Raw genomic sequence first — 25843 nt, 5'->3', positions numbered from 1 at the left:
GCAATTTTTATGTCCCCGCAACAATTTAAGCCTTCTTTCGGTACCCACGCTTGTCGAAAACGCGACGAGCAATCGTCAAGAGTGATAACACGGGAGTGCGTTGCTTGGCCTGGAGAACGCGCAAGTGATAAGCCAAGGAGCTCAAACGCCATGAACTAGTAACTCGAAAATTCTGTCTTCTGAACGGCACCCACGTATTTTGTCCTGAGTGAGAGTAGAAGGAATTCTGCGAGCGTCCAGCATGCTCTGGTTGAGAGCTTGTGTTGTGGCTACCTCTGTGTATTCGTAGCGTACTATCCCGTCGGCTGTAGCCAAGTTCGCGAAACGCGCCGTTGCCCGCGCATTCGCGCTATTAAAGTGCAGGAAATAAGTATTGGGAAGAGGGGAGTGCTTGGAATTATTTGTTTGTGGTGTGTACGGTATTGCTTGGGATGAGTCGGGTATTTTCTACGTCATGTGTGTAAATACGAACTACTCTTGTTTGTAATGCCGCCCACTCACCACTTTCGCACGCTTCGCCTCTACAGGCATTATTCTTAGATGTTAATACCAAAATAACGCTTGTAATTTTTTAAGCGCACGTCGTCTGGTGGAGCTTCCTGCGGAAACTACTGCTGCTTACCTGGTGCCACAACGCTGGATGAATGCACCAAAAGCCCGCGACGAGCATTTACAAAGATTAAAATAAACGTAAATTTTTCCACATTTCACAAGGTGTCTTGCGTCTTTATGAAATTGCACGTGGCACATATTCAATGGAGGCTTGTGAAGATCGTTCGCAATCAATTTTACTTGATAAAATAATTTGCAAATAAATATTTAATAAATTAGAAATAAATATGTAAATAAATATTTGCTGCAAAAGCAAAAACAAAAAACGGAGCCGGCGTGATGCGCACTAGCTAGATTTCAAAACGCACGCGCACAAAACCGAAACCGGAAGTGTGCTTCAGGTTTTAACATCCACGGCTCGGTGCGCTGCAGTCAATTCGGCCGCTGGGCTCTATGGGAGTGTCCGCTCTTGTTGTATCGCTTTCTCTATGGTATTAGTAATGATTTCTGCTTCTGCAATGCCGGCGTGACCAAGACGCGGGCGTGTGTCCAATAACTCGATCGATCGGTGTAGTGGTGATGCAAGAATAAACTCCGGTCATGCTCAGTGCATCGCGCACATTGTCGATTTCTCGGCACGCGTGAACTTCGGCCCCTGCTAGCGCATACAACAGAAGTGGTTTCCATTCTCGGGCAGCGCACACATAAACTAAACACGAGAAAGAAGACAGGACAAGCGCTGGTCGAACAACTGAAAGTATTTATATGAATGAAAGGAATATATACCCAGTAATTATTAAATTCATGTGGGGGACATATAAAAACCGTCATACACTCACGAGTGATCATTGAACGAGCTCGCTTCCTTTTCTAGTTGTGTACTTCGTTTGGCGCACCGCAGGATTCCATATCAGTCGTCTGCTTTTTTCGTTCCATTTTCTTGTTAATCGGCAGAATTTCACTGGTGGAATCAACCCTCCCATGTTTACATTGCTGTCATGACAGTTAACAACACAATAACAATTTCCGGTCATCCGAAGGGGCGCTGTCGCAAACAAGAGAGGTTTCGTTCGCAGCTCAAACTGAGCGTGGGCGCGACCGTGAAGCGAAGCGGCGGCTGAAACCTACACCCTTTGGAAGCGAAATCGTTCCGCCAGGGGACAAACGAGCGCTGGCATCTAGGATGAAACTTGGCGTGCGGACGTCTATGCCACAGACTGATGAGCATTATGCTAATATACGCCAAGCTTCAGTATCATCAGACTTATAGCGCTATTCTTTGAAGAATGTATTGACCATTTGTATATCATGCTGGAGGAAATGCGTAGAGCAGGTCTATCCGTCCACCCTGCAAAACATGCAGCGTCGGACCCACACAGTCCTGAGTTCTGTTACATACAGCGAGACGCTAAATTGAGAACCAGGGAAAGCGTTTGTCACTGGTCAGCATCAGCCTCCAAATGTGAAAGGTTTGCGGTGTTTTCCCCTTACGGTTGCCTTTTACATGACAATTTATGCCACACTGCACAGACATTATGCGGGCAGTTCGTTAAGGCCAAATAAGTGCAGGCGAAGTAAACTGTGATTTTGGCGCCTTATTGAAGTCAGCTCTTGAGCTTCCCCATCCTAACAAACCACTCGTACAGCGGGCTGACTGCAGCGATTTTGGAATTGTAGAAGCCCTTTTGCAGAAAGGCGCCTATCTCCTGCTCCCGGTAGCATTCGCGGGGCATGGACTCACAAGTCTTAAAGGTAATTGTTTAGTAGCCTAAAATGTGCGCTGGCATATCTTTTTGTGGTTTAGATGCTACACAAGCTTCTGCGTGGCACAGTACATGTGGTTAAAGTGAACCACCAGCCATTTTCTCTCTTAAAGGTTCCGAAGTACCGGGTTAACAGGCAGATTGCGATATTGGTACAGGCGATGCAACGGCGTGACTGTATTATTACAAGAATGAGAGTAACCAGCCCTGTAGGCGATCCTCACTCCCGCGCCACTTTCTTCGGAATCCAAGTAGTACGCCAGTCGATTGATGTAGTTTCGGCAGCGCATTTAGGTGCGACTTGTTTACGTTCATCACTGAGAAAAGCTATTTCGAGCACAGCAGGGTCACGAAATTAGTGGCAAGGTGTTTTGAGTGCTCATGCATCCTATTATTAAGCATGGAAAGCAGTGAGGACACCGACTGCTACGACATCGGAAGAAAAATATTGGGCTCCATGGTACTGGCCAGGCTGGTAGCATAGATCTAAGCCCATTTTGCGTGGTAGTATCAGGGAATATACGTAAGCCGTTCATGAAGTGCAACCAGGATTGCGCTGTAGCAGCCCTTTCCTCAGGACAGAAAATTTACGATGCTGTGTGTAGCATAGCGACGCTGTGGGGAATGCGACACGGTGCGCTGTGGCCGTCTACGCATTGCTACTGAGAAGAGGATTATTGTCAGTACCGATGCAGGTTGTCGAAATTGCATTACGAAAGCAGATTGGAGCCGCTGACGTTATTCTGTCATTTTTTGAGCTCGCGCATAAAACAGTTATCGCTGGCGGCAACCGAATTCTTCACGTCTTTAGGTAGGAATAATTCTACTCATGCTTACATGTTGTTTGGGGCTCGAGCATTTGTTTGTATGAACGCTCTCTAGTTTGAACTATTTCACTTGAGTTAGTTGACATAACTGAAACGCTCGGAGTGCTTTGCTGGAAGGTCGGGGTGATGCGGGGAAGGCAAGCGATGACCCTGATTGCCTCGCGATTAACAGCTTCAAGGCGATACCATTGCAACCTCGTCAAATGCTGGAATTTGGCTTGATAAACAAGGCGTGGTTGCACTACATCCTTCACCAATTCTCACACAACACAAGAGGCACCACCCATTTTAGTAGCAATGCGCCTTATCAGACCCAACGTCTGAATCGCGTCCTTTTTAGTGCATGAGAGCCAAGCACATGCGGTTCCCGACTCGTGGACCATCAGACCCTGAACGTTGTTGAATTGGTGTTCCGGATAGATGAAGACGAATGGGTGTTGCAGAGTTTACGCAGGCCAAGTGATTCGCCACTCACATGTAAGCAGATTTGCTGACGGAAAGCTTAAGGCTGGCCCAAGAATCGTAAGTCGACGTAATATCTAAAGCTGATTGAAGGGCTGCGGCTTAAGTATGCAGGTCCCGATGAGTGCTCCAAACCGTGATGTCATCAGCATTCAACAAGAACTTTATGTCGGATACATCGTCCAAATGCCATGCAAGTGGGATGAAAGCAATATTGAATGTGGGTGCCAATACGGATCCCTGGGGTACGCCGCGAAGAGAGAGAAATGAGCCGACGGCGCCACCACTAAGGCAAATTGCGAAGTGTCGGCCTTCAAGGAGAAATTTGTCGAAATTCCGTGCTCTAGGGGGAAAATGCAGCATGTCAATTGAACCCAAAATGGCAGCATGACTGATGTTATCATGCGTCTTTTCAACGTCCACAGCGAGGATAGTAAGGACAGTGTAGCATAGAGTTGACGACAAAACAGAGGATGCCAACACAGCCAGCCCATCTTTAGTACCTGCGGATGAACAGAAGCCAATTTGAGCAGGGTGGTAGAAACCGTGGTGCTCTAGCCGCCACGGCAGTCGTGTGGCTAGGATTTTCTCAGCAAGCTTTCACAATGTTGACGTTAGGGAAATGGGTCGGAAGTTGCTAAGATCGGGGGACGGCTTGCCTGGGTTCGGAATCGGGATCACAACAGCCGATTTCCATCATGCCCGGAGGGACAAAGCCATGTAGCCATACATTGTTACTTGTGTCGAGGTGTTGAGGCAGCATAGTGCAACTCAGGTTCTTGTAAGCCTCATAAGTGATAGAGTCTGGACCGGGTGCTGTCTTGCGACTGGCACCATCTATCGTTGCAAGCAATTTGGGCTCGGTGAAACAGCACGCTGTTCCCTCGGAGTCGGCTGCAGATGGTAACTTGTCGATATGTGCTGGAATGCCGGCCAAGGGAGCACCATTGGTTGTTTGAGGCAACACGTTGTACTAGGGCAAAATCTTCCGGGCTGCTCTGGCGAAATCATTCGGCGGCAAGCCAGCAGCGAAGCAGGCTGTGGTCGCCGGGTCTGGGCGGCGGCAACCGTGTTCCATGGCACGTAACGTTCTTCAGAGAGAAGCATTCGATGTCTTCGATGAAACCCGCTCCCACCACGTATGCCAGTGCCACCGCTAGAGGTCGCGTTCACATCTTCGGGCCTTAGCAGTAAGGAAATTAAGTATTGCACGTGCTTGTGCAGAAGCGGGATCTCAGGATAGTGCCAGCTCAGCTTGTATGCGAGCAGCCCACAAGTTGAGCAGGCCGATATTCGGTGCCGGCCGATCGACGTCTACCCAACTGATAGTTGTCGCTTCATTGAGCGCCCTTTGTATGCGGCCTGCAAGTAGTGGTGACGAATCCACAGAGGTGCCTTGGAGAATGGAGCGAAACGAGTCCCAGTTGGCCACAGTACTCTTGCGGCGCAATCGGCAGGCCTGCAACAAATAAAGGCTGATGATGATAGGGTGGTGTGTCACTACCCTAGCAGTCAGGTTCGAGGTGCCAAGTGGGAGTGCCGGTACCCCACCACCATGTCAGATCTGGTGCGTATGTTGTACGTCGAGCTTGAGGCACAGCCCGCATTGCAGAATAGCGATGGTTCAGTAGTACAAACAACGCTTCTGCGGTGGCGTCCCGCACATGCCTACCTCGGGGGCTAGAAGTGGGGTACCCCAATCTGGGTGAGGGGCGTTGAAATCACCACCAACTTAAATATCACACGCTGGGTATTGTCGACGGATATTCAATAACCAGCCCAGATTCATGCGTGAAGAAGAGTCACCGGCTGATCTTACGTAGTATGACACTACAACAACAGTTGCCTTGGATAACTCCGCAGATACTGCCACTACCACCTGATTTGAGTCATACCACTATTCAAGAGAATGGCCGACTTGAGTATAGCGCGTATCAACATACACTGCCGCCTTTCCTAGAGGGGCAGCTGTGTGCACGCGACGGTCACTCATCGAAGGAGACGCGTATCCGCTGAAGCTCGGAATGGCAGCCAAGGCGTTGGGCTCGTGCAGTAAAATGGCTCACACCTGCAGCTTGTTCATGCGAAGACGGAATTTAAGCTCCTCCAATTTCGTGGAGAGGCCTCTACAGTTCCACTGCAGCACACCACAAGAACCCGTGGCCGCCATTTTTATTGCGAGGCCAGGCGTTGTAAAATTACAGATGTCAGGTTGGACAACTGGCTGAACATGAACCGCAGAAGGGATATTGTAGATTCATCCGGCAACGGAGCAGAGTACGTGGTAGAAGAAGCGAACGATACAGCAGGGTGTGGCATAGACGATAATGCAGCGGAGACGATATTTGTAGTGGTGTAAGAACCCATTGTACGTCCGCGACGCGCAAGTTATTGACGGTGTTTTTGGAGATTGCAAACCTCCGCTAAAAGATGGGCAATTTGGTTGTAAACTGCTGCCATATTATAACGCGGATGTTCCGGCACGCTCTGCTTCTGTGTAACCAGCATGCGACGGCGGTCTTTCCTAACTTTGTCACTGTAGGTCTGTTCAGAATGGAGTGCAGGCAGGTCGGGCTCGGAAAGCTCTGGCCAATCGTCATCATCCCACTGGAGCGCCGCAAACTTGTTAGATGTCGGCACTGGTTGTGTGGCAGCATGCTGAGGCCTTTTTTTATGAATCCCGCGACGAGCCTTCTGAGTGGCCTTTTGCTTTATGGGACAAGTAGGAGAAGTGATCTCGCGGTCGTCGGACTTGCAGACTTAACATCGGTAAGACACTGTGCCAGATAGTACAGCTTCATCTTGGGCTGTAATCGGACAGGATCGGCGCATGTGGGAAGGTGGGAAACAGTGTAACAATAGACGACCCTGCGTTTATATGGGAGAGGTCGTAGAATACAGCCATAGTAGTAACGAGGGTTGCAATGTGGGCTTGTTGGTAATGCATCTTCAAGGGGAGTATGGTAGCGCGATTCAAAGACGGGACAAGAGAAGGCGCTGTGTGTGTCCCTTTGTGTCTTCTCTTGTCCCGTCTTTGAATCGCGCTACCATACTCCCCTTGAAGATCATAGTAGTAAAGGTGGGCTAGGAGAGTTGGGGGGCCCTGCCAGGTGACGATGCAAGACCTTCTTCATTAGATGGTAAGGGGCTTCCCATCTAACGCGTTTGAATGACACGGTGAGTAGGACAGTAGGGGCATAACGTAAAACTATTCCAATGTGTTTTTATTGGGATTTCCAGACGTGAAATTTGCATTTCCGCCGACGTAAGCATCGGGCGGTCACCCACCGTGTTCTCTGAACAGACCAATCAAACGCTCTCCTCGTTCATAGGAGGTCACTTTTGTTTGCTTGAAAAACGAATAGCATTTCCTACACTGAGCGGCTTGCCTTACCTAATTGGCTCACAAGAAGCGAGGAGCACGCTCAAGGGGAGAGGGATTCAATAGGGCCGAGCCACTGCACTGAAAATCGATAACCGGATGAAGAGGGTGGTAACGGCGTGTGCGATTTGTCCGCTTTCCCTTACTTAGCCTGCGGTGGCTAGTTAACAATCGCGGCGGCATGCAAAGGAAGCATAAGAATGACGATAAAACTGATCCTCAGCAAAGTAGGATTAGCAGAATGAGGTCGGGAGCGCAACGAAAATGCTTGAAAATGTTACACGGTCACGTAGAAAGTTTTATTACATGAAAATTAACCCATGCTCTTCGCCAGGTGCGAGTAGCAAATGCCTGAGCGATCAGCGGCAGCCACCTTTTATTCCTTTCGGAACGGGGCAGCCTGCGGCTATGCAGAAGAAAATTCAGTTTTGTTCGGCATATTATTGCATATTTAACGCGTACACGTCACTTTGACGCGGTGAGTTTTTGCGGTTTTGTGACGTCGCGTGAGAGATGGGTGAAGTGGGCGCAGCCCGAAAACTTTTTACCAATGGCCGAGGGCTAATGGCGAAGAGCCGTCGAATCAGAAATAACTATTTTTCTTTTGTTGGGTTAAATCATGCATAATCCGTGTGTGCACGTTATATCAGGTGGGGAGCTATCGCGGTTTTCGTGACGTTGCGTGAGAGACAGGTGAGAGGGGGGTGGTCCAAAAAGTTTTTAACCAATCGCGGAAGGCTGATTGCAAAATTGGAATACAAAAGTTTGGAATAGTTTTACGTTATAGCGCCCTAGGGCTCGCGCTGGAAAGTAGTCTGGGCCTCGCCAACGCCAACGTTGTACACGACACAGCGCTCTAAGTTCGAGCGCTCTACCAGCTAGTCCTGGACCGGCACGATGACTCTCCTTGTGATCGAGAAACGCTGAAGCATTTGAAAACGCTCGATAGCAGCCAATGTCGGTAGTCACACAGCGATGGTATTCAATTTATTCCCGGGTGTGAAACCGTGGAAGCCTGTGGTGCCAAGACAAGCGTCTAGATTCGTCTAAATAATTCTGTTCAGAATCTCTGTGACGCTTCTGGGGGCCAGAGCTTTATTGGCATAGCAAATCTTTGTCTTTATATCATCTTTATAGCAAATATCTTTATAATCTTTATAGCAAATCTTTATAGCAAATCGAGCCCGGCATCGCCACAACTCGGTGGTAGTCTTTAGACAAGAATACTTGCCTTAGGAGCCGCTGTTAGCCGAATACGAATGTGGTACACATTGTTCCGAAGGCCGCTTCTGAGAACCACTGGGCGCCGACGGCACAGATGGTAGCGCATAAGAAAAGTCCAGAGATGTAGTCGATTCGTCGAGCACAACAATTCGAGCACCATTCCCAATCGGGCGCTGGGAAGCCTTCGCCGGGCTCCACCCTGAGGGCAGATCACTCACAGCCTGGGGTGCTATAACGTAAAGCTATTCCAAACTTTTCTATTCCAATTCTGCAATCAGCCCTCAGCGGTTGGTCAAAAACTTTTTTGGACCAGCCCCACTTTGCTTGTCTGTTACGCGAGGTCACAAAAACCGCGATAGCTGCCCATCTGATATGACTTGTACACATTGATTATGCTTTATTGGACCGAACAAAAGAACAACAGGTATTTCTGATTCGACAACTTTTCGCCATTACACCTCGACTATTGGTCGCAAGTTTTCGGGCTGCGCCCTCTTCACCTGCCTATCACGCGACGCCACAAAACCGGTCACCGATCCGCTCCGGCACCCGCCTTCAGGACTCATCGGGACCAGGAGACGACGCCGGGCGGCTGAGGGTCCGCTGCGGTGCAAGTGCATGCGGTCCCTCCTCACATGTCGTGACGAGACCACGTGGTTCTTCGGTTTGCGTGGCTGCCAGCAGTGCTGTCAGCACAGTTACGCTGGCAGAAACCAGCGGAGCTTTTCCACAACAGTCCCACCGGGCTCCTAGAGCTCTAGAGCGAAAGGCTTCCCTCTCCGATGTCAGGGCTCGTACAGCTCCATAAGCCGGCACACATGCACAGTGCCTACAGCGAGTGCGCTGCCTGGAGAGTGCGCTTGGGATACTCGGCTATCAGGTGAAAACGTACTCACATAGCATAGAGAACTACACCGCGCATTCATGGATGGTTGGGATAGAGGAACGTAGCCTGTTCTTTGTATGACTACGAGTTCTACATGTCCTTGTTCTTGTTGTGTGATTAAATGTGATGGGAGAAGACACGAAGGAGATACAGGCAATTTCCGTTCCCAATGCATCTCTTTCTGGGTGCTGAGCCTCCGGGCCCACGATCCTTTCCCAGTGGTGTTGCTGTTATCAGTCTACTAAACAAAGTATCGCTTCTTATCAAAACTGTGACAACTACAAAAGTTCGCGCAAAGAAAGACAGAAATAACATGGCTAATGCCAGCTTTCTTTTCGGTTTCGCACAGGAAGCCTACATAGCAACCTGTCATTTTTTATTATAGGCTGTGATTTCGTGTTTTTCACAGCCGTAGCTAGGTACCAGTTTTCCCTTTCACTACAACCACGGATGTTTTCTTCACAACAAGGTCTTCTAAATGTGCACAGGACAAACATGTCTTTTACAAGCGTCATTATTTGCCATAACTTCCCATATATTTTTCTGCAACCATTCATTTAGTGTTTTTAGGAAGCCAATCATAGAGCAACCATTCTTTCTTGGAGAGCTTGCTCGCTATCACGCTCGAATGTTTTGGACAGGCTATCCATGCAGTTTAGCTAATTGCAAATGGTCACCTTTATGTGATAAAATGTCATTTGCTCCTGACAGCGTTTTTTTGCACTTGCCAGTAATATGGCGGCCCCTAATTACATTAAAATAATATTCCTGCTTATGCGATTACGTTTGAATATGCGATATTTGTTTGGATATATTATACGTACTATTGTTATTAGGTTTCTATATGGAAAAGTAAAGCGGGGCCAGTATAGTTCATAGGATAAAATTGGCAGATTTGACCATAAAGGGCGAACCACTGACTGTGATAGCAAGGCTTCAGCGTTGCGCTTGAAATTTTAGAACGTTGTTTTACCCTCACGCGCGCCCAACCAATCGGTCACGGCATACGCGCATACATGCAAAATCCTGGCACGCAAAAATAAATCAACACGCTTGTAGAGCCTATGGCGACATCGTACAGGCGCCATTACGCTTTTCGCAAAGATAGGCGACAGTTACACTACATATTCTTTTCTTTTTGAGTGATGATGTCGTTTTACACTTTCGATATTGTATAGCCGGAGAAGAGTTAACATCGAATGCATGCGCTGGGAAGGTCACCTTTCATGACCGTTCTCTGGGGGCTGCCATTCTGAAAATCCTGAGGAATAATTTAATCAAGAACGTATGACCTTCTATCGGCAAATTTAGTGACTGAATAGTGTAGCAGTATACCCCGCACATGCGGAATGGACAAGCATATAACGTAATCATACTTAAATATATACCGGTCCCCACGGCGTTGCCGACGCCTAAGGTGAGCATTCGCTTTGAGATATAATCGCTATCTCAAACAAATATAGCACCCGGACGGAAAAACCAGCATGAAAGCTCGCAGCACCAGCGATATCCACATGAAAATTGATGGCACTCGTGATATGTTCTCTTCACACATCTGTTGTTTCCAAGCTGAACTGATAAAGAAGCCTTAGCAGGTCAGTAACGCGCCAGCCAAGATTACTTTGTACGTTCTCTTGTGTGCCTCATCGGAATAAGTAGTGGAATTTTTTTTTATTTAAATGGCCAGTTGCCTTGCCATCCTTGGAAACCTACCGACATTAGGCAGATAATTCATGATGTATTGACCTGCTGTGCCGCCAGACGGCCGCGCAATTTTTTTTATCCCTGGCTATAGATTCGCCATCAATTTTGATATGAATGCTAGCATTAACTAACGCTGTATGGTAACTGTCATTGCCAATTACACAGATATTTATCTAACTGCTGTGTTATGGAACGAATGTTCAATAGCTCGAAGATAAGCCACAAGAACGAACAAAACTGGCCATTTCTTAATCGAAGGCAAACGACAAGAACAAAATGAATTCGACACAACATCTGACACTATGTGTCCCAATGCGCGAAAGACTGAAATACCTTTTCTGGCGAAGGAAAATCTTTCCAATGAGCGACATCCCAGCTTTGGGAGTGATCCCAGCTGACCAAGTGGCCGATGTTAGGTGTACCACGGGGCAGGGGCCATGGAACTGGAGGATAGAGCACCGACAGGTCCAGCTCGACGCCAAGAGTGTGAAGTTTGCCCAGTGAGTTCAGAAAATACTGCAGGTTGTCAGCGTCGCGTTTCATGAGGCCCAGGCATGTAGCGTCAGGGCCTACAGCACGTCGGAGGATCGCCTGTGGTGAGTGGAAGGTATTTAGGCGTAATAAATTTTTGCCGCTCTTCAGCCTCCGGCAGGCAGTATGGACCGTGCTTTAGAACCTGCATACAAAAAAGTCTCTTTCGTAAACAGCATGAAGAATGTTGACACTGGAATCCGCAATAGAATGCCTCTTAGTCCTTTGAATTTTGAAGGCACGAAAACTATAGGAAAAGGGCTATTTCATTACAACGAAATAACTAGAGGAAACTAACAGCATCCGCTGAGCGTCGAAAGTAACAACATTTATCAAACCTCCTAAATGATCTCTGATTTCACTAAATTAATATCTGTAACTAAGGTTAACGGTTCACGAAGTGCGTCGAATGTCCAGCAGGATGCATTACAGAAGAATTTCTGTAATGCATCCTGCTTCTGTAATGCATCAGCACGATGCATTACAGAAGAATTTCGCACATTATACTTTTACACAGCGGTTGTTTGAATGGTAAATTTCTAAATGATAATAATTGTGAATGTTAAAAATTATGACATTGAAATGTAAACTCAAATATCAGATATTTCCTCAGGCCTTAACAAAGGGAAACAGAAAGGTTACGGCAAGTTCATTTGGCTTTGTAATATTCTTTATATAGGTAATGCAATTCATAACTCACGAGTTTATCCATATAAAATGACTACCCTTTATTATTTTTGTGGTCCTCGATAATCACAGCAGTCAAACAAGAAAATGTCGCGCCACCAGATACACCTCGATTGTAGCGCTCGCTGAAGGCGATGGAGTTTGATGTTATGTAATATCGCGCAATGGGGGGCAAACATAATTCGAGTGACTAGATAAATGAAAATCCTGTTCTAAATCAATACACCAAATCAATTCACTGGGCTCTTAAAACGTAGACATTGTTGCTGAATGATTGCAACATGATTTAGAAGTTCTAAGTTCCATGCGTTCCCTCAGTGAGTCAGCAGCGAGGGGTATCACATATGGTCCTAATTTTCTAATTTTTATACATATAGCGGCGCTGCGGAGAAACCGCGTCTCTCCTGCAGTACAATCACTGAAAACTGTCATCACACTTTCACATTTTTCATTGAAGACACTGATAAATAGTCCCTAAAATTATTTGAGCACGAACGAATACATCATCATCTACAATACTGTATTCTGGAATCGAATATCTAACGAATAATAATGCCTGTTTCCCTGGTATTCGGTTTACATAAGAATTCGCCGAACAGAAGCTTCATCTGAAGATAAAGACTGTTATACTGAATGTACTTTTTGCAGGAGGCGTCGCATTCGTATAGGAAAGGTCACTACTTGGGCGCTTTAACAGTCTTTAAGGCGGATTGAAAACTGTTATGGATTTTATAGAAATATGCCAAGACACAGAATTAGCGCCAACAGCAAAAGTTCACAATCAACGACCACGATAAAGCAGAGGCTAGGTGGTGAACTGTATTTCGTTTTTAGGTTTTACAGCTCACCGAGATGAATGATCATTCTTCTCATCGAACTCTCTGTTACACTAGGTTTCATTTAAAAAAAAATTCCAGTGAAGTATGAAAAACGCCTTGATCCTGTGGAAAGTTCTTGCACCTAAAACAAAAGAGCGCTGATGTTTCCCTGGCCAGCACATGCATATATGACTGTCCAGTGTCCATCGTGTTTGTCGCCAGTAGATTAGCCCTTGCTTGTGCCTACGGCGTGGACCGCTATAAAGCTTTAACCTTGAGAATGCCTGTAAAGGGGTACTCACAGGGGTGAATTCACAAAACAACTTTTCGATGCCATCTTTGCGATGGGTGGCTTTGCTCGCACCACCATTACAGATGTCTAAGAAGGGAGCAGTAGTTTATCAAGGATGCCCCTTGAGCAACCTCGATTGGTTGTAGTTAACCCGGCACGATAACGTTTCGAAAAACTGGCAGTGCACAAATGGTTCTCTGTTTCTTTGACTGTAGTCGGCAAGGCGTCGTGCTTCGTATTATTTCATAGGAAAATGAAAACAGTTGGATTTTTGCTTGGATTCAAGGGAGGCATCATTACTCGTAAACTAATGAGCCTAAGGCAAGGTGCTGATGACTGGTTTATGAATTGGCAGGTCGCATTTCAACACCAGTGTTCTCGCTGAAAAATCACACAATAAAAAAACCGGAAAGACAATTCGAAGTGGCAAGTACGAAACTGAAGATAGATACCCTCGAAGGTAGCATAGCACCATCTAGCTCATGGTCTTTTCACAAAATGTACGCTCCCGTGGTTTGGGCGTAAGGACGAACCGCGATGAAAGCGGCAATCATTTTAGCATCCTACTCACCTGCAAAAGGCAGTGTGGTCCAATCTCCAGCAAGATGGCGTCCTGGGGCACATGTTTGAGAGCATCCCGGAAGAGCACGGGGTTTAGGAAATTGTTGGTGTGGTACTCCGCCGAGCATAGCTGCGAGCCAGGTTCATGCCAGCGACTCTCTGGCACCGATGTACTGATCCAGCGCTTGCTGCGTGGCTTAGGCTGCGGTATGGCCTGCTCGATAGACAGATTTAGTGAGAAATGTATTTCAGAATGGCATTGGCTCCTAGATATTTACAAATATTGTTTTTCGATGGTTCTAATGATTCTCAATCTGAAGCTGAATGGATTGAAATACTGTGTAAAACATGTTGGGTGGTCTTCAATTTCACAATATATTTATTAATTTCATAATTGATTTATTAGTAGACATAGAAATAACTACATGTGCGTGGTATACATAAGGAGGTTCCATAGTCAAAGACTGTATCGGGACCTCCTGTTAAAGACACTTGTGATGTTATACAATTCAGCTTAAATTACATAAATTCACCTTAAAATTACTCCCACACAAAGGAAAGTAACATATATAGTCTTTTCAAAGAAAAACAGATTTCTGTAAATTGAACACAATAAAGGCTGCCGGTGATCAAACCTATTTATTTTACAGTACATTTTGCTCGTATTCATTTTATCGTGCAGTATTCAATGGAAGAACATTCGTATACTCATTTGGTGTAAGACATTGGTACAAAAATTAGTGCAATTTCACGCTGCAGTGCATTGCTTTGAAATTGCGAGTTTCATGCGCACTATACATTCGCTGACTGTCGAAAAATGCACTTAGCATAGCTAACCTAATCCCAAAAGAATCTACATAAACATTTCTATTGCAGAAGGAAGCACTTTGTGACGTCTCTAAGCTTGAAGACGCTGCTTCCAATTGGGATGCCTTCAAAACATTATACATAATCAGTGGGCAAAATATGTATCAATGTCCCATCACGCCTTCTATTTATTGTTGTAATGCCAAGTTCAGATATTTTTAAGCCAAACTATCCTTAAATGAATAAAAGTGGGCTGGCACTTGCACGCATCATAGGCTTTTTACTTCGGTTTTGTGAAGTCCAGAAGGTGGAAATGCTAGAGCACAATCTCCATCAAATTTGATACGTGCAAGCTCATGTTTGAAGTAATGAAATCGTAGTTCCAGCTTTTTGTACAGAAGTAACAGACATATGCCGTTTTTCGGTTATTTTTTATTATGATTGTGGAAATAGGAGGATTTCGCACTTTTCTTTCGTTACTTACCTTGTAAGAACAGAAACACTTGCTTGCTAATTGGTTGCATTTATAATGTTAGGTTCTGCGTAACGATAGTGCATGTCACTATCCCTGGTCTTACAAGAAGTCTGTTTTTGCTATTTTGGAAGGACTTTAGTGGAAATAATATTTGTTGCGCGCTCGGGTTTACTTGTTTGTGCTCTGTTCATATCTGGCGAAAACAGGGGAAGGCAGCAGATGGAAATGCAAGACATGAACAAAACGAGAATAAGGTGAACGGCGGAGCCAACGTTTCGACAAGTGAACTTGTCTTTCTCAGGGCGACATGTGCTTATGGCAGCTAAAATCACTGTAACTGTGGGGCATGAATCGAGTTTGAGGAGTCCTGCACGCGACACGTCATTTTCTCCCCAAAGCGAAATTGGACTGTTCGGAAATACTAGCAGTGGATAGCGTTCATGCGGAGGAGTGTGCCGTGGAAAAACGAACACGAAGTGCTTTAAGGAATGGTAAGGGCAACTTCGGACTTCAGTGGAACAATTGTTCTCAGAGTGAAAATGTCTCCTGACATTTCTAAGCCTAGATCAGTCTTAGTCTCTATTCTAGAGCATGTCGGAAATAAATTACGCCACGTGGAGATGGCTGACATCGGGTACCGAGTGAAGCACAGTGAGTAGGCAACACGTCTGGTAACGCAGACAAAGGGATTCTGTCAGGGTCACGGGGGATATCCAATTAACTGTTATTCCATAAATAAAGGGGGAATATTACGCGTCTAATCTACGGCAGTATAGGAGGATAGGCCCACTCTCAACATCGGCTTGACACGCAAGCCGAAAAGCTCTCAACAGGGAACTCACTCTTGTGCTCCTGCAAAGTAAGGGTGGATACACGGCGTATCAAGTGCTCCGCCTATGTTTCAAGCTGGTATGGACCAGCTATCGCAGTTCCTAGCACCACATGGCCATTACGACGACCCGATTTCATTAAAATAAAGATGAAAATGCTGCTGAAGAAGAAAGAGGTACGAGCCCAGCTCCAGCAAAGTATCAACCTCAGTTCGAACATATGAAGCAAAGACGTTTCCGGTGAAAAGTGAAGAAGCGAAACGAGATCTTGACGTGAATAAAAGTCGCCTCGCTTAGTTTTCCCTTTATAGAGGTTCATCTCATTTTTAAATGCGGAACGTACTTTACAGCGACCATCAATTCATACTCAATTCACGATTTTCCAGCCTTCATACGAAGCTGAGAAGGAAGTGCTGCAAACCAATGCGAACTTTACGAGACAGTCCTCAGCTTAGAGTAATTCCCGAGCCCATCACTGACTCTCTCGTGACGGCCAAATTTCTTACTGGCCTTTTTTCAGTGAAGAACAATGAAACAAATTCATTCAAATCATTTGTCAGCTAGACCAGCTACAAGTTTTCCTCTTTGATCGTCTGTTGCATTGTTATAAGTCGATTTCGCCTTCGTCATAGTTGTAGTTTTCCTGCAGGCCCTGCCCAGGCAACTTTAGTGGATATTTCTCGTAACTCGTCACCAGGTAGGTCTAAAAATACTTAACGTTGTTGCAACTACAGACTCGCGGCTCCTGGCGCTGTCGTAGTCTTACGTCACAAGTCCATCTCCTGCTCACCCGTCTGATGTCCATCCTCCATAAATTTGGCAGCCTTAGCGATAATACGTCTCTTTCCGGCTTATATTACCTTGTTTAGCACTTCCCGGAAGGCAGGACCGATGCTTTCGATGTGTTTGCTGTGGAAAGCCACGCCCATGCTGTCGATCTTGCGGGCAAAGATGTTCTCGGCTTGGAGTTGCGCGACCATCGTCTCCACGGCTTCGATGGTACCAGACACTGTCACAGAATCATCCGCGTTGTGGCAAGCTGGGGACACACCAGGGGGGCAACGTCTTTTTGCCTCTTCCCACGTGAGTCCTAGAAGGAAACTTTCCGTAATGAATGATGCGTTGCTTCGTTAAGAAGTTTTCGAAAGTGAATCTTCCATCAGCACGAATGCTAAAATTACATCTCAGGTCAGTTTTTATGAAACAAATGAACGTGTAATTTTTCACTCTTTGACGTTATCCGAATGTCGTTTAAACGAATGAAGGCGCGTTGATCTGTATGTAGTCGTCATGCCAGAAAGTGCCAACATAGAAAGTGAACACAATTAAAATGAGATGTGTGGTGACATGGGCGTAAAATAATGTACAAGTCCATAAATATTCTTCCGAGAGTTTCCAAGCGACAATGTCGTTAGGAATCGATAGGTGTTCTGAAAAATGAAAGCATTATTTTTACATGGTCTTCACTGTACTTGATTCCAGGCAATTGCCCACCAAGTCAAAGTGAAAATTTATGAACGCGTAATAGGCGTATGGTTGGAAATAAGATATAACGCCGCTCCATCCACTGGCCTAGTTTTGCTCAAACTTTTGAAGAACTTGACCCTGTTTACTAGTCCCAAACCTGCTATAATCCCTCGCTGACTTTTATAAGTAGCCTGAAAATTTACTTTTTTCAACGATGTTGCTGCATTTACATTTTCATTTATGCAAAACACAATAACCACCGCAGACAGAGCTACCAAAGTGCTTGGTAATGTTTTTAACACTGACTGATTTATTCTTGCATTTTGTTGAAAATAATGTGACTGCTCTCTTCGTACAAGCACATCTGCAGAAGCCCAATTTTGTGGGTTGGTTGAGTCTAAACTGGCTGTTGTTTGGACACCGTGTTGGGTGAAGGTTTCTTTGTGGTGACCAAAAGTTTAAATTGTTGGTGTTCCCATATCACCCTCAGGGTTTAAAGTAATCGATGAAATTTAAGGGGTTAAAGTAAACGATGAAATTGCTCAAATAAAACTGCGTTGAACGAGTATGGGCACGGAGATAGAAAATTATATTCTCTTCCGGAAACCAGAATCAATCCATATTTGAACCATTCATGGGTGACCCCCCGATAAAAGCCGACTACCCCCATGGGTGTCATAATCCCCATTTTGAGAATCCTTGTGCCGGTGAAGCATACCACTCAGCGAAGAGCTGGGGAACTTTTGTTACAAAACTCAATGACTGTTGTTATGCCACAAAGTCTGCAGCCACTCATAATCTCAGAAAACCGATCTTTCCTCTCACTCTTTCCAGGACACGTGTTTGGGCATATGAACATACCTCTTGCCTGCGAATATGCCCGAAAAGCAACTCAAAATCATTCTTAAGTAGCTACAAAATCCACTATTTTCCCATGAGAGAGGAACTCCATCTGGGTCTCACCTTCACACGCGATACTTATGTCATTCCAAAGAATAGACTGCACAATTTGTCAAGGGGATTGATTGACAGTATGTAACGTCGGGCTTCAGCATTGTTTGGTCCAGGCTGCCTGAATAGTTGTGTCGGCTCATCGTGATACTCCTAAATAGTGTATGAAAAAGTTCGTATGCTCGAAGTATGACACTTCGGCTTTTTCTCTCCACCGATACAATGGTCAGTACATAATATGGCACGTTACTACGCCTATCGCTTCGAACACATTTGTCCAGCTTTAATGTGCACCTAAATCTAACTACACGGATTTATTGAATTCCAGCTTAGGGGGATGCTATCGATGCGGTGCGCAACGCAACTCCTGACCTCGTGCTGTGCACCGTAACGCAAAACTCATTGAGACCATGGCGAGAAGATAAAATGCACAAACTAAGCAAGATGTTGACACAGTCATAATTCGTGAAATGAAATGTGTCGATGGCCGCCGTGATGGGGCATTGGCTATGTCATATTGCAACCCGCAAGGAGAGAGGGGGCGCCATGCACGTCTGTTAGCATCTGTAACAAGTTTAAGAACTATGTAACATGACAATACTTGCCTACTGCAGCCATAGCACCATCGAACGCATAGCCCAGTTCTATGCAGCGGCCCCGCCAGTAGGCCGAAAGAACAGCTTGCTTGGCGTTAAGGCCTCCGTCTGCATATGCACACCCAACCTCGCCAGCAGAATGCCCCACCATGCCGTCCGGTTGGATGCCCAAAGCCTGGAGCATGTCCACTAGTGCTACCTGCAAATGAAAGACGCATCAACAGCCGTTAGCAAAAAGGCAGAGGCTTGTAAAAAGAACTACATTCTTTATTTGAGCAAACACAGTCGCCCTGGTGTCGAATAACTGTCGTTGTATTGCAGAAAATTAAAGCAAGGGTGCGTGATTGGCTAAAGTGATAACTATTTCTGAAAGCTTGGGCGACAGAAGGAAAGGAGGGAACGCCGCAGCACTTTATTCGTTTATACGATTGATATTGACACGTGTACTTGTTTATCTTTATCGGGTGACTGCGTTTCACCGCCTAACAAATATTATCGCACAGCGCAGGAGGCGCTTGCATGTATAGGAAGGTTCTCGAAAGTTATCGATGGTTCTATCCGCTATCTGTTCTCACCGAACCTTGTGTAATCTAATTTCATCGAACGAGGGGAATCATGTAGGACTTTCTTGAATGCACGCGAGTCCAAGCGATTACACTGGAACCTTCGATGACTGATGTGCAAAAGCCGACGCGCTTGATGCGCTGATGAGATTTTCGGCGATCGCCCACTGTGTTCGCCGCTATCGTTGCTGTTTGAGTGTAGCCTCCTTTTAGGGCACACGTTCTCCCAGTAAAATGCTAGTTTCGTTAATCAGAGTTTTGCTGCTTTCTTCACCGTCAATACTACGTGACATCTGGTGGAGGTGCTTGTGCGTTCATGTATCGGGCGCCCTCGCAAAGCTGCGATCCAAGCCCGAAGCCCCGGGACAACACCTACGTCGCCAAGAACTAGCGAGCTAACCGCAGGCAGCAAGGACTGCTACCGCAATACGGACCTCTTCCCGAGAAGACCAGAGGGATCAAGCACAAGTCGGCAACCCCAATGGCTCTCCCAGCGTCCCCCATTCTGCAACAACAACCTCGGGACCCACCAATCTTCCATGGATACTCATCTGAAGACCAAGAAACTTGGCAGGAGACCTATGAACAAAGCGCCGCTTTCAACAACTGGGACTAGGACGACAAGCTGCGATATGACTTTTTCGCAAAATGAAAGACGCCGCCAGAACGCGGTTCGAGAATAAAGAAGCCGCCATAATGACGTGGGACCTGCTCAGATGCAGTTTCCTGCAGACATTCACAAGCGTAGAACGCAGAGAACGAGCCCAAGATGAACTAGACACCCGAGTGCAGCTACCTAACGAGAACGTTGCCCTCTTTATGGAAGAAATGAGCCGTCTGTTCCGCCACTTCGGCAGGGAAATGCCCAAGGATAAGAAAGGAAGTCTGCTCATGCGTGGTGTGAAGGAACAACTTTTCGGCGGAATGATACGAAGCCCACCGAAGACCGTCGACGAGTTTCTTCGAAATGCCGCCGGCATCGAGAATACACCGGAAATGCGGAACCAGCAATTCAGCCACCGCACGAGCTCAACAAACTACGCCGGAGTTCAGTCACTTGGCACCGACGACCTGCTCGACACTCAGAGAGGTCGTGCGGGAGGAGCTTTCGAAGCTGTTCTCTTCGTCGGAGACTCAACTGGCTTCGATTACCAACGTAGTACGCGAGAAGCTCCATCAATCACTCGGAGTAGCCCCTGAATCGCAACAAAGTCAGCCGCAAGCGATGACGTACGCCGCTGTAGCCCGCCATTACATGCCCCCTCTGCGCCGGCGACAAGGCTCATTGACACCACAGTTCCGTCGTCCACCACCTTCACTACCAGCACGCCAACGCATCGCCTCGCGCAGCATTTGAAGGATGACTGATGTTCGGTGCAGCCCCCACCACCGTCCGCTTTCCTATCACTGCGGAGAAGCAGGGCACATCTCCCGCCAATACCCTTACCGCTCGATGGGACTGCGAGGAGTCACCGTCAACGCCCCGCGGACAAAGCAAGGTGAATGCCCACGTGATATCGCTGGGGATCTCGCTTCCATACAGTGGAGCCCTCAACGACCATCCCGTTCACCGTCACCTGGCCGTTACCTGTCCTCGCAAAGCCAACCATACACTGGCCATGCCCGGGGCCGCTCTGCAAGCCCAACTGATGAAAACTAAAAGCAGCAACTAATGTATGCGCGTTTGCTGTTCGTCAAAATGACGAAGATCCTCCACCGCGGACGAAGCCACCGGAGATACTATCTCGACAACATAACAAAGACATACCGCCATCCCGACGAAGCCTGGAAGCAAAGAACGCACCGACCAATGACCTGATGCTGCGACGTACCGACCAAACATCAACGCGACGCCGCCGCGATCCGACGCCGAGAGCTAACTGCAATGCAAGAAAAAGAACCATCGACCTCGACATGCTTCTCGATGGTCACGCAGACGTCGCATTAGTAGACACAGGAGCCGACTACTCCGTCCTGAGTGGACCCTTCGTGAATGAGTTGAGGAAAGTTAAGACTGTGTGGGAAGGCCCCCAAATTCGGACCGTTGGAGAACACCCAATAACCCCAACTGGAATCTGCACGGCTAGAGTTATGGTTCATGACCGGACGTACCGCCACTTTCATTATCCTCCAGCAGTCTTCACGAGGTGTCATTCTCGGCATGGGCTTCTTGAAACAACACGGTGCAGTCATCGACCTAAAGTCAAGATTGATAACGCTGTCGGAAGATCTAGTTATACCACCAGACAGCTGACGTAATCACCACGCCTTGAGTGTGCTCAAGCATCAAGTGAGCATCCCGCCTCGCTCCAGCACTGTTAATTCCGTCGGTACCGAAACGCCCCCAGACGTAGAAGGTGCCATCGAGGGCGACCGGCGCCTACTGCTTAATCGTGAAATTTGCGTCGCAAGAGTGATCGCCTTGCTGCACGAAGGCAAAGAGAAAGTCATGCTGACAAACTTCAGCCACAAATTCAAGCACATCAACAAGGGCACGACCATACCATACATTGATGAAGTTGAAGAAACAGGCAATGCGTTTGTCCTGTCGGATTCTGCCGTATCTGTCCCGACTACCATAGTTAAAGAATCGGACTTCGACATAAATCTAAGTCTTTCCATGAGCATGCAGAAACACCTGAGAAGTATTCTCAACGATATACAGACTGCTTTTCGACGTCATCAAGGAGTCGATGAACTCCAGTTGCAAAGCATCGCATAATAACAGAAGAGCGCGCTCGACCACTCCACCAGAGCCCTTCCCAAATTTCGACGCAAGAACGCGACGATATAAGGTAACTAGTCTACGAAATGTTGCGTGACCATCATCCAGCCGTCAAAAAAGCCCATGGGCTCCTCCTGTAGCTTTGCTGAAGAAAAAGGATGGAACCCTGCGTCTTTGCGTCAATTATCGTCGACTGTAGTACCGCCTGCCACAGATAGATAATACATTGGATCGGCTCTGCACAGCTAAATACTCCTCGTCTGTGGATCTCAAGACTGGCTACTGGCAAATAGAAGTCGACAAGAGGGATCAGGAAAAGAGGACCTTCGTCCCGCCAGGCGGCCTCTACGAGTTGAAGGTCATGTCACTCCGACTGTGCTCGGCGCCTGCAACCTTCCAGCGCTTCATGGACACAATGTTATCAAGATTGAAGTTTCAGACCTGCCTTCTTTAGTTAGATGACGTTGTCGTCTTCGTCGGAAATTTCGACCATCCCCTTAGGTGCCTTGAAACAATACTAGAGGCCATCAAGTCATCAGGGCTCACTCTGAAGTTGGAAAAATGCCGCTTCGCTTAAGACGAGCTTCTGTTCCTGGGCCACGTCATCAGCAAATCTGGAGTCCATCCTGACCCGCAGAAAACAGACGTCATCGCAAAATTCCCGCAGCATATCGACAAGAAGACAATGCGTCGATTCCGTGGCATGTGTGCCTACTAAAGGTGCTCTGCAAATGACTTCTCGCGCATCGCTGAGCCACTGACACACCTAAATGCGATGGCGAGTTTAAGTGGGGAACGCCGCAGGCCAACGCATTTCAAGAACTCAAACCGACTCATGCAGTCGCCGCCAGTACTCGCGCACTTCGACGAGGACGCCGATATCGAAACCTACATTGACGCCTAGGCCTAGGCCTCGGTACCGTCCTAGTCCAGAAGAAAGATTGCCTTGAACGGGTGATATCATAGGCTAGCCGGTCTCAGTCAAAAGCGGAAGGCAATTATTCTACGACCGAAAAGGAATACCTCGCCTTCATTTGGGCTACAGCGAAATTAAGCCATTACCTATATAGCAGGCCATTCAAAGTCATCAGCCACTATCACGCGTTGTGTTGGCTAGCGAACTTAAATGACCCTTAAAGAGAGCTGGCGCACTGGAGCCTCAGAATGCAAGACTACCACATCACTGTAACCTACAAGTCTGGACGAAAACACGCTAATGCCGACTGCTTATCACGTGCTGCCATTGACCCGCCACTCCGAGATGACGAGGATAACGACGCCTTACTTGAATAATAAACTAGGAAGACTTCGCTAAACAGCAACGAGCATGGCCGCAGTTAAAAAACCTCTTCGAATATTTGTAAGGGAACACCGACGTTGTCTCTTTCGCATTTAGGCGAGAATTGTCTTCATCCTCCCTTCAAAACAAACTACCCGTAAAGAAGGGCTTTGAACCTGTCCGCGCCGACTACCTTCTTGTTGTTTCCTCAGCGCTGCGTCCAGAAATATTGCACGCCCTACATGACAATCCGGCCGCTGGGCCCCTCGGATTCTCTCGAACGCTATGGAGCATACATGAAAAGTATTACTGGCCGCACCTGACCGCCGACGTCGCCCCTTATGTTAAGGCCTGCCGAGACTCTCAGCGGCGCAAGACACCACCGACTAGGCCAGCGGGATTACTGTGACCAATCGAGCCTCATTGCCGACAATTTCAGCAGGTCGGGATGGACTTGTTGGGGCCCTTTCCGACGTCAACAAACGCAAATAAGTAGATTCTCGGGGCGACGAACTACTTCACCCGCTTCGCTGAAAGGAAAGCTCTGCCGAAAGGCAGCGCAGCCGAAGTGGCACAGTTCTTCTTCGAGAACATCCTGCTGCGAAATGGCGCCCTAGAAGTCCTCATCTTCGACAGAGGAACGGCCTTTAAAGCGGAGCTCACCGAAGCAATACAGCAAGACAAGCCACAGGAGGACAACTGCCTACCGCCCTTGGACGAACAGTCTTACGAAACGCCTGAATAAGACCCTCGCCGACACGCTAGTAATGTACGTCGACGTCGAACACAAGACCTGCGATGTTGTCCTGCTGTACGTAACCTTCGCTTACAACACGACGGTGCAAGAAACAACACAGGTCACGCCGATCAAGCTGGTTTACGGCAGGAACCCGGCGGTGAATCTCGACGCCCTGCTGCCACATGTCACAGACGAAGAGAATCTGGACGTCCCCACTAATATTCAGCGCGTCGAGGACACCCGACAGATCGCCCGCCTACGGATGAGCAGAACCAGCAGAGGACCGACAGCCGATGCTACAACCTTCGACTGCTCTGCACCCAGTACCAGCCCGGCGACAGCGTTTGGCTTTGGACCCGAATAGGCCTACAAGGACCTAGCGAGAAGTGTTTACGTCACTGTTTCGGACCCTACAAGATCATCCGACGCATTCGTGCATTGGACTATGAGGTCGTACCACACGGCATTTTGCTATCACAGCAGCGCTGCTCACGACCTGAAATAGCCTACTTTGTGCGACTTAAGACGTTTTACCAGCGCTAATGCAGTTTGCTACTTTGCGTAGATGACCTTTGCACTTCCGTTTCTTTTTGGACTGTGTTACTTTGGACTTTGTTTATTTTCGTTGTTTCGTTACTTTTATTTCATAATCGACGTTTTGTGTTTCGGACTCTTATGTTTTGGTATCGGGACGATGCTTTTTAGGAGGGGGTATTGACACGTGTACTTCTTTATCTTTATCAGTTTACCGCCTTTCACCGCCGAACTAATGTTATCGCAAAGGGCAGGACGCGCTTGCATGTATCGGAAGGTTCTCGAACGTTATTGATGGTTCTATCCACAGTCAGTTCTCACCGAACCTTGTGTAATCTGATTTAATCGCACTGATGTCTTTCATCGCGAATGATGCAGAACTTTCTGGAAGACATGCGGGTCCCAGCGATTACTCTGGAACCTGCGATGACTGATGTATAAAAGTCGACGAGCTTGAGTCTCTGATCAGATTTTCGACGGTCGCCGACTGTGTTCGCCGCTATCATTGCTCTTTGAGTGTAGCCTGTTTTTGAGGGCACAAGCTCACCCAATAAAGCGCTAGTTTGGTTAATAACAGTTCTGCTGCTTTCTCGTAATATTTGCTGCTACTACATGACAATATCAACGAATTATGCAATGCAATCAGAAATTTGCAATTAAGGTATGTCGTTTCATTCGAAAAGAGATTTTTCATTGTTTGTCTGTATTTTTTTTTTCAAGTTTTGAAAGTGCGTCTCTTGTAACCACTCATGAGCATAAACGATTATTTTATTTTAGTCCGTTCAAAACTTTGTGATTTTCCCAACACTTGCGTGAGGATTTGAAACGGAAATGAGCGTTCAATTTACCCACAACGTTGAAGTGCCCAGGTATCGCTTTAATAAGTTCGGATTTATTAGATAACAAGCATGTAAAGGAGTTTTTTCTGGTCATTAGTGTTTGTGAATTTGTTTATATGTTCAGGAAAGAGCTTCGTGACGCCTTATGTTCTTGTTTATTTACATTGCGCATGCTTCATTCGGTCGGTCATTTGCTCGTTTCTTTTTCTTTTTCGCTTGGACTCATGAATGCAAAATACTTATGTGAAAAGTCCAGAATTTATTGACTAACAGCAAAGATTTAGGCAAAGATAAGGGCTCCATGCATGTTTTTCAGGGAAGAAGAACACGAAAAGAACGCAGAAACCCA

General features: G+C 47.0%; 1 protein-coding gene across 1 annotated transcript in view; it reads right to left on the bottom strand.

Moving 5' to 3' along the window:
• The window catches only part of LOC135909727 (fatty acid synthase-like), a 140872-nt gene that overhangs the window by 90995 nt on the left and 24034 nt on the right, over positions 1-25843 (bottom strand). The window contains exons 7-10 of the mRNA XM_065441788.2: positions 18825-19014; positions 16662-16891; positions 13700-13903; positions 11134-11391 (exon numbers count right to left, since the gene is read on the bottom strand). Of these exons, the coding sequence (XP_065297860.1) occupies positions 11134-11391; positions 13700-13903; positions 16662-16891; positions 18825-19014 (882 nt within the window). The remainder of the gene's footprint in view (positions 1-11133; positions 11392-13699; positions 13904-16661; positions 16892-18824; positions 19015-25843) is intronic.

The sequence above is a fragment of the Dermacentor albipictus genome, chromosome 8 (genome assembly GCF_038994185.2).
Source record: "Dermacentor albipictus isolate Rhodes 1998 colony chromosome 8, USDA_Dalb.pri_finalv2, whole genome shotgun sequence".
Lineage (NCBI taxonomy): Eukaryota > Metazoa > Arthropoda > Arachnida > Ixodida > Ixodidae > Dermacentor > Dermacentor albipictus.
This window is presented reverse-complemented; position numbering and strand designations above follow the sequence as displayed.